At 43.1% G+C, this 8,828-nt stretch overlaps 1 protein-coding gene across 2 annotated transcripts; it reads right to left on the bottom strand.

The window, feature by feature from the left end:
• Positions 1–334: 334 nt before the first annotated feature.
• hars (histidyl-tRNA synthetase) lies at positions 335–7,756 on the bottom strand. Of its 2 annotated transcripts, XM_066716769.1 has the most exons (14): positions 7,616–7,726; positions 6,420–6,754; positions 5,882–5,971; positions 5,667–5,786; positions 5,487–5,582; positions 5,153–5,278; positions 4,824–4,931; positions 4,506–4,604; positions 4,118–4,211; positions 2,074–2,201; positions 1,603–1,872; positions 1,392–1,508; positions 1,071–1,217; positions 335–647 (listed from the first exon to the last, which is right to left on the bottom strand). In XM_066716769.1, exons 2-14 carry the CDS (start codon positions 6,528–6,530, stop codon positions 591–593), a joined length of 1,563 nt encoding a protein of 520 aa, XP_066572866.1. In that variant the 5' UTR covers positions 6,531–6,754; positions 7,616–7,726; the 3' UTR covers positions 335–590. The 2 variants fall into 2 exon arrangements, with proteins under 2 accessions (XP_066572866.1, XP_066572867.1); XM_066716770.1 differs by lacking the exon at positions 6,420–6,754 and having other exon boundaries at positions 7,616–7,756.
• Positions 7,757–8,828: the final 1,072 nt, after the last annotated feature.

Raw genomic sequence — 8,828 nt, forward strand, 5'->3', positions numbered from 1 at the left:
GTTTCCACGTGCAGAAGCTACCCAACTTCCTGTAGTGTTTAATGAGGCAAATTTAACATTCATAGATTTTAAGGGTAAGAGATGTTCTAATTTCTTACTATAAATAACATTAAGAATTGGTAATCACCTCTAATGGGGAGGAGGAGACTTCCAGAACCTTTTTTCTTCAGCAGATACTATGAATGTGTTCTCTCGTACACTCCTAAAATCGTTATTACCATTATGACTGCACAATCCAAAATCTGTCAGTGTAATCAGTCACATAGTCCTTGTTCGGCAAGTAAATATCAAAACGTCACCAGGGAAAAAAAAAAAAGTGCTTGCACTGAACACCTGCATGGGGGACAGTTTATTTTTAAGATCTTGAAAACTATTCCAGAAAGGCTCAAGTTCTTCCTACAATACAATGAGTTAGGCAAGGCAATACAGTTGGAATGCAAGAACTTCACAATAAATTCATTCTTATACATAATTACAGACGAGCAAGTTGTGTATTTGCTGCATTTCAAGCTCAGTGTTTATTGGTGGTTAGAGGATGTCCCAGGAGGGAAATGCTGTAGATCCAGACGATATGAGGTAACTACCATAATTTAGGACTGGAGTTTATTTTTTATTTCTTTTACAAGGTCAGCTCTGGTCACATCAACCTATCAAGACAAAATAAGATGTACAGAAGGGTTAGACTTCAAAGTTCAGTCTTACATACTATATATATCATTAATTCCATTACACATATAAAGTACATAAGGAGTGTACATTAAAATGCCAACACTTTATTGGACTATAATCTCTATAAAGCATTTAAAAATTGAAACGGACAGATGGTTTTAGAAGTGTTCACTCGCTTTCTACAGTGATTAAAAAGTAAGGTGTGCAACTAACTATTCATTTATTTTGACTTGTTTTAAAGACACAATGCTTTCTGAGAACAAACACCCGAATGAAACTGCAAGTAAAACAACCACCGCACAGCATGTCCTTTTATGCGTCCCATACTTTTTTTACACTTAATTATAAACAACCGGGCAATGCTATGGAGAATTTTCCCGCTCAAACACGGCCATACGCACCTCCTCCCTGGTGGCTACATTGCGGATCTTCACAACCCCATCCTTGATCTCCTGTTCCCCGATTATGGCAACAAATGGGATTCCTGTTTCTTCGCAGTGCTGCAGCTGGCTCAGCAGTTTCGGGTTCTTCTTATACATGACTTCAGCCTAGAAATCAGACAGAGCAGTGAGCGATCCACCCCCCAGGCCAGCATGGGCCCTGTCTCCACTGCACTGCACACATTATGCCACATATAACGTATAACAGCGACGGTTCTGTGATTTATATATATTTATATTTGAGTTATTTCCAGCCTTGGGGCGATCATTTTGTCAACCAACCTTGATTCCAGCATCCCATAGCTCAGCCGTCAGCTTCAGTCTCTCCTCCAGCAAGTTCTTCTGCGCTGAAGCCACCATGACTTCGGTCTCTGTAGTGCGGATCTTGTCTGCCGAGGCCTGGGACGGGACATGCCGAGAACACACCTGGATTACTTTACCGACACTAGAGTCTGACATTCGATAACGGTTCGTGTTGCCACTACAACCGTACCTCAGCCTTCTGCTCCATGATGGAGAAAACTCTCTCGATGCCAATGCTGACTCCCACACAAGGCACCCTTCTGCCTTTGGGGTCGAACATCCCCACCAGTCCGTCATAGCGGCCTCCCCCGGCCACGCTGCCCACGCTGGCCGGCTCCTCCGCCGCGTTGCTGTTCTGCTTCTGAGGCTGGGGCTCTGCCTGCGTCTGCGTCAGGACGGCCTCGTAGATCACCCCCGTGTAGTAGTCCAGCCCCCGAGCCAGGCTCAGGTCGAACACCACCTGAACACATGGAAACAAGAGCGTTTTCACAGCAGTCAGCCGCAGCGTCCAACAGATCCCGAGCCAGCCACAGCCAGCAGGTTTGATTCTCACAAATGTCTCCTTGACATTGGCAATAATGCAACGGAAGTCATTTATTTCATTATTTGTTAACATATAACCCTCTTCCCTTCAGCTCGGCCTCCTGCTGTGCTTCCGTACCTTATCCGTGACTTTGAAGAGCTCCAGGTATTTGAAGAGCTGCTTCATGTCTGTGAGCCCAGCAACAGCCTGCTTGCTCTGGGATAGCTTGGCGTCTTGAAGCAGTTTCTCAGCCAGATCAAGTCCTCCTATAAAAACAAAGACGGACCGTTCGACATTTCAGTGGAACAGGAGGAAATTATTAATATTAAAATGCAAGCCTCACAACATATCAAAGAATACATATCTGTATTATATATAGGTAGTGGTCTTGTGTCAGGGGCAACCTTTCCATTAAATCAGAAAATTATATATACAAAAAAAAAAAAAAGTTTATATTGATAGTCTTCGTATACCTTAATATACCAAATAAGAAGGTATGAAAAGTGTATATATGACAGACCGACAGTAAAGATTAGACGTGCGATTCTGAATGCGTTTGTGATTTTTAGCTGAAAACTCCAATCACACAGCAGGCTGAACCTCTCGAATCACTGATCCTCATCTGATCGTGTTCGTGCTGCTCAGGAAATTAGATGCAGTAGGTTAGACTAAAAAGCAGTCGCCCTTCTCCCTTCAGTCCTGGGGGCTTGTGGCCAGTAAAGGTCTTGTTTATTTACCAACACGTATCCTGCTTGTTTGGGATTAAAACAAAACCAAGCCACCTGCAAACAAAACATTCAGGGCAGCTATATTCTTCATCACAGACTAATACCCCATTCCCACTAGCCACGTTTAGCTGCACCTCAGCGTGGCCGTGCCGTGCCGGGGGGTTTCCACTAGGGCTCAGCTGCACCTCTGCCTGTGCCCAAACTAGTTTCAGGTGCACAGTTTCGTATATCGTATCGGCTGAGTCCCAAACCGGTCCGGGTCAGTACTGTGACGTTCCTGACGCAGCACGTCTGCATTCTGACATTGTAACTACAGTAATGGCGGCCGCTCTTGTTGTGAGAGATACGCTAGAAACTTTTCCAAAGAAGGAAAATGTGTGTTTACCTTGGGAAAACGATTAATCTAGAGCAGTTATTAATGCACGGTGGAAAAGTGCCACACAGGGTTAATTGCTTGGCACAGAAAGACATTTAAGAGTGTTTGAAAAGATCGCTAAAATCCTGCCAGAGAAAGGACCGCATCGGACTGAATACAATGTGCCCTGACGAAATACATTCCTTTTTTTGTTATAAATACACGCAAACATGAAATATTCATCATGGTTTTAAATTAAATGTCCCAATGTCTTGTAAATTCTCCTTAAAAACTTAAATCTTAAAACTATTAAAATGTTTAAAACAGAGGCTAATTTTTATGTGATCAATCGCATGAAGAATCATATATTTTAATTATATTTGTAATCCCTCATTATCACTATATGTTAATGAAAACTGTTTGAGTAAGTTATGGATCCCAGAGTGTTGTAGCCGTATTATATACACATGTAAATAATACATGTTTTGCATAAGAAACTGTCTGTGACTGTCATACTGTATATGTCATGATCTAGATATGTAGTGGCTACAGGACAGATTTAAACCCAGTGCACTGTATTTAAAAATGCAACGCAGCTCATTCTCCCACATATAAATAATAAGGGAGAATATCTAGGATACTTAAATTAAGCTATATTGTCAATGTTAATCAGATCATGATACCGGGAGAAGCAACACGGGTATTTACGATGCGCTGGTAAACAAAATAAACTAGGTGAAATTTTAAGTGATGTGTCCCGGTTTGTACTTCTGAATATCTTGTATAACTTATACTATAAGACTTTGTTAGATATCGTAAAAACATTTCAGCCCAAAGTTTACTGCATTTTAATGTTAGCGGTATTTCAGCCTCCAGTTTAAAACACTAAATCCCAGAATGCCGAGCGTCCCTGATGCGTTTTGACCTTTCGTGTCTCAGTCTCTTCCTAGGGCAGCTGCACCCAGGACACTGAGTGGAAAAGCTACCGGGTATAGTTTAGGTGTACAGTTACGGCACGGCCACGCTGAGGTGCAGCTGAACGTGGACAGTGGAAACGGGGTATAAGTTTGTCTGTAACAGTGAATTCTGACCGTCATACCTTGCATGCTGACATATTCTCCAATCTGGTCGGCAGCCTCTGGAGCCAAACCCTTCTCTCCAACCATTTCACTCTTCACCTCCTCCCAGGACGCCTGCAAGGCAACATCACTGTGACTTGGGATCTAGGCACGGCCACCAATATAACCCCATGTTCCCTTGATCTAGTTTTCAGGTCTTGAAATCAGTGCTAGTGCTTCTTATGTCTTTAGCGACGCAATATCATGAAACTGATTCAAAACTGTAACAAGCAATTCCTGGGCTGCGTCAATGACTTTATAGCAGATGAAGGAGAAACAAAAAGCCCTCATCGCTCTTGATGGTTTAGATAGAAATGACACCTACTCTACTTATCATTAGTGTGGTTTCGTTCTTTTAACGACGGTTACCTTATCCAGCTTGTCAACAGTCGAGCAAATGGTTCTGAACTTGTCATCTGGTACCCCACAGACGGCAAACATGCCATCCAAGATCCGCCTGTCGTTCACCTGCATTGGCACGAGGAAGAGCAGGAGCATTTAAGGGAGAGGAGGAGGAACACAAAAGTCATGTCCAGTCAATGCAAGGAAAACAAACACTAGGTTGTCTTTCCTTGGGAGAAGAAATTAAGATAAGAACTTAAGATGCAAGGGCTTAGCCTTACATTTGGGTTTCTGGAGCGTTATATCTCAGCATTTTAATGTTACGGCTGGCTTCTCTCTCATTACCTTTATGCGGAAATCCCCCAGCTGCAGTTCACTCAGAATCTCATGAACGATCTTCAGGCATTCGGCATCGGGAATCATTGGGTCGTACTGGCCAGCGATGTCGAAGTCCTGCGAGGAGAGAGACAGACCGTTGATCGTTTGGAGAAGTCTGGGAGTGTTGGGACTGTTATTCATATAGAGAGACTGGAGGACAGCAGGGGAAGTACTGGGACAAGGACCAACCCTGAGGAGGAGGAGGAGGAGGGGGGTGGCAAATTTACGTTCCTTGGATAAAGATATCTGCTAAATAATAATAATAGGATGAAAACAAATAGCAAACCCATACGTACGCACTGATAGAACTCCCTGTAACGTCCTCTGGTCATGGCAGGGTTGTCCCTCCGATAAACCTTTGCGATGTGGTATCTCTTGATGTTGGTGATCTTATTCATAGCCAAGTAACGTGCAAATGGAACCTGGCAGGAATGGGTTAAGGAAGGAAGCATAAACACAGAGAGCGAAGGGAATATATTCCTGTTGTCTGCAGAAGTAGCTTTTTATTTAGGGAAGAGCTAAAACCCAGCCCAGCATCCATCTTCCTCTTTCAGCTGTTGTTTCAGTTCATTTCCTACATCACAGTCTTTGTGAAATGGGAGCAGCCACCAAAGGAACTCTTAAGGATACAGTTAAATCGTAACGCAAGGACAGCAGCTCACCACCCTGATCCTTTAGATCGTAGATGAGTTTGGAGTCTTCACCGTATTTTCCAGTCAAGGTTTCCTAAAAGAAACAGACAAAAACTGTGTTCGAGCACGTCAAATTAATACTTATAGAATTAATCTCTGACCTCTTTTTCTAACATACCTTTAACTCGAACACAGGCGTGTCGATGGTCTCGGCACCGTGGCGCTTGAAGCAGCCGATGATGGTGCTGAACACCTTTTCTCTGATCGCCATCTGCTTGGGGTTATAGTCCCTTGTACCCTAGAAGCAAAGTTAACGGGAATTAGAGAAAGATCGAAGTGGCAAGACCCGGAAGAGTGATGTGAAGTCGCTCCGATGGCCTCCAATACAAATACCTTAGGGGTCTTGAGCACAAAGGGGTGTTTGCCATCATCGGTCCCTAGTCGTGCCTTCAGTTCCAGAAGTTTTGCAACCTCTTCATCGATCTGCGTGACCAATATCAGCAAAAAAGTGCAGTCAGAACAGTCTGCTAGAGTCTCACTACAAGAAACAGCAGGGTAGGTGGGACTCCAGGACCAGGATTGAGAACCGCTGGCTTAAATAATCATCATGTCACGCCACTAGTAGCAGATCTTTGGAGGAAAAAAAACAAACACTTTCCAAATATGACAGTTCCTGTGTAGGAGGACACATTTGGCTGGTTTCACAGACCTTGATTAGCACCTAGGACTAGTCTACCTAAAATAACATTGGGTAGTCCAGGATTTGAGCTCATTTAAGTTAATCTTTGGATTGTAGTTTTTTTTCCTGTCAAACCTCTATACTGTATGACATTCCACAGATAGCACAACATGAAATGGGATGAAATGCAAAAATGTCTTTATCCCTAAAAAAGTGTTCCCCCTTCCCAAGCAACATTTAAGCATAGCCCACCTGTGTGTGTGTTTGACAGGATAGAGAACGCAGAGGGCCGTGACACAGACCAACGCGGCGAACGCAAATCCCCGTCCACAATCGCACAGGTACCATCCCAATTTTGTTCATGTCGCCCACAAAAGCAGTCCAGAGCCAGAGCAATCCCAGTATCAGTTCATCCAAGAGGATTTCACAAAAGGGTTCAAATGTCAGTCACAGAGCAGAAAAAAGCATTCGTTTTTTATAGAGAGGGGTGGATGTCAGGGGTTGATGGTCGATGGCCGACGGTCAGCAGGGACGCCCCAATGAAACGTGCAGGAAGAACAGGAGAAAACTGGTCAGCAACCCTAGCACTAGTGGCCGCAGATTCACCATGGAGGCACAACATGTAGGGGAGCAATGATCAAAATCAACTGACTCAGAAAGTGGTACATGTACAGAACTGAGCAGAGGGGTGAACTGCTTAGACATGGGTAAACAAGGGGCTGAAATAGTGTGAACACAGTGCAGCTGAAAGACAGAGCTGTCACTGGAGCATGTCTGACATTGTAAAAGTGAAAGCCCTAACGCATTAGTATCTGAACTCCCTATGAAGGTTATTATGGTTAATTATGGGGTCTGCACATTACACACTACATCATGCAGTTTTACACGCCAGTACTATTAAGTGAAACTGAAAACCATGTAGCACAAGCAGAAATAAATGAAACGACATTCACTTTCACTTTAGTATAAACATGGCAGCGTCGCCAGCTATAGGTCACACATTGCTAGAGGATTGCATCAGCCAGCTGTGACATCCATATAAAGTCTATATGTGTGTACGAGTTGCATTGAACGAGTATCAGAATGAGCTGCCAGGCTGAAACAGAAACATATGTGTTAGGTAGCCTATCTATATAAAATGATCAAGTAATACAAATACAGTACTGGGTGTGTTGCTGCAATGGCAGAACATGTACCTCACGAAAAAGCGCGGTAATACATTATAATGAAATAAACCACCTGCACGCTACGCATGGTATCTCTCTATTTCACTCGTATGTAAAATGCAATATTTGTCATTCAATGCAGCCATGTGTCTCCAGTACGCAGGCCTGGCTTCCCCATTCATTTCACATTGCGAGTCAAGCTCTCAGACATGGGCTTACTCTGTGTTAAATCAGTCTCTTGCTAATCGGCTTCTACATACAGATACTCAGACTCGCACTGACCTGGTCCTTGCTGGCTTTCTGCTCCTTCAGCTTCCTCACAGCCTCTCCCTGTGTTTTGATGGCCTCCTGTATCTGCGCTCTGTCCGCCATGGTGCCTCCTCGCCGGTGCGCACTGCGCTGCTTCAGACTGCGTGCGCACCCAGCGGGCCGCGGAATAGCGGCGTGGGCTTGCGGCGCAGATGTCCGCAGCTCTGCGCAGATGTCCGCAGCTCTGCGCAGATATACGACATTCAACCGATTCCATTGGTGGAGCAGCGCAGAGCCACGCAGAACTGAAGAAATCTTGCGAAACACGAACTGCCTCCAAAACCTGCAAATGTATTGTTTTTTCGTATTGCTAATTATTTACTTTAAGTAACCTTATGAATCTCAATTATCGTCTAAAATGAATTACGCTAAGCTTTGGCAAAAATATGTCACACTATAAATAAATAAGTAATAAGACTTCAGTAGACACGGGCACTCATATAATGTTTTCTAGGTAGCTTAATTATGGGGAAAAAAAAACATTTTAGAATACATTAGGACTCCAGGTACTTAACATGTGAGTGACATTTATTTTAATGTTGAATGTTTCATTGAAAAGCCATTTCATCCAGTCATTATAGTGCTTTACTGTCAACGCCAGATGGCACTGCATCGAGCTGTATTTTCACTTTTGATTACTGTTAAATGTGTAATAGTCTGCACATAATAGGGCTTAATAATGGCTTAATAATCCTTCATATTTATTAAAAACAACATATTGAAAGTCCCAGTTTATGAGGCATTTCCACAGGGCACATAGTAGTCAGTATGGGTTACTGCCTGAAAATGTGGATTCAGCAAAAACAGGGCAATTCTGGAGAACAAGGTGAAGGTATGAGGCTAATTCCCCCCTCAGAGGAGGTGCACACAACATCCATGTTTAATATACCAAAGCATAACTGAAACATATTTAATGACTAGGTTAAGCACACAATGAAACCATTGTTATTTGTATGTTTGTGAAATTATGTTTTTTAATGCATGTCAGCTTGGTTAAAGGTGTAAGCCAAATAAATAACACTACTCAGACTTCAGTGTGAATAGGTGATTGCCTAAACCACACAAGTACATTCATAACATAAAATAAACTTTATAAAGACAATACTGGTGTTTAATTTAGCTTTTTCACAGCTCAGGCTGCACATGAAGATATATATTTAGAGCTTGATTATGATGTCATATTACT

This window comes from Amia ocellicauda, chromosome 11 (genome assembly GCF_036373705.1).
Source record: "Amia ocellicauda isolate fAmiCal2 chromosome 11, fAmiCal2.hap1, whole genome shotgun sequence".
NCBI lineage: Eukaryota > Metazoa > Chordata > Actinopteri > Amiiformes > Amiidae > Amia > Amia ocellicauda.

Coding starts and splice junctions, on each gene's coding strand:
- hars (XM_066716769.1), bottom strand. CDS start 6,530: ATGAACAAAATTGGGATGGTACCTGTGCGATTGTGGACGGGGATTTGC. Junction 4,932..5,152: donor ACAGGGAGTTCTATCAGTGC/GTACGTATGGGT, acceptor CTCTCCTCGCAG/GACTTCGACATCGCTGGCCA. Junction 1,509..1,602: donor TCATGGAGCAGAAGGCTGAG/GTACGGTTGTAG, acceptor GTCCCGTCCCAG/GCCTCGGCAGACAAGATCCG.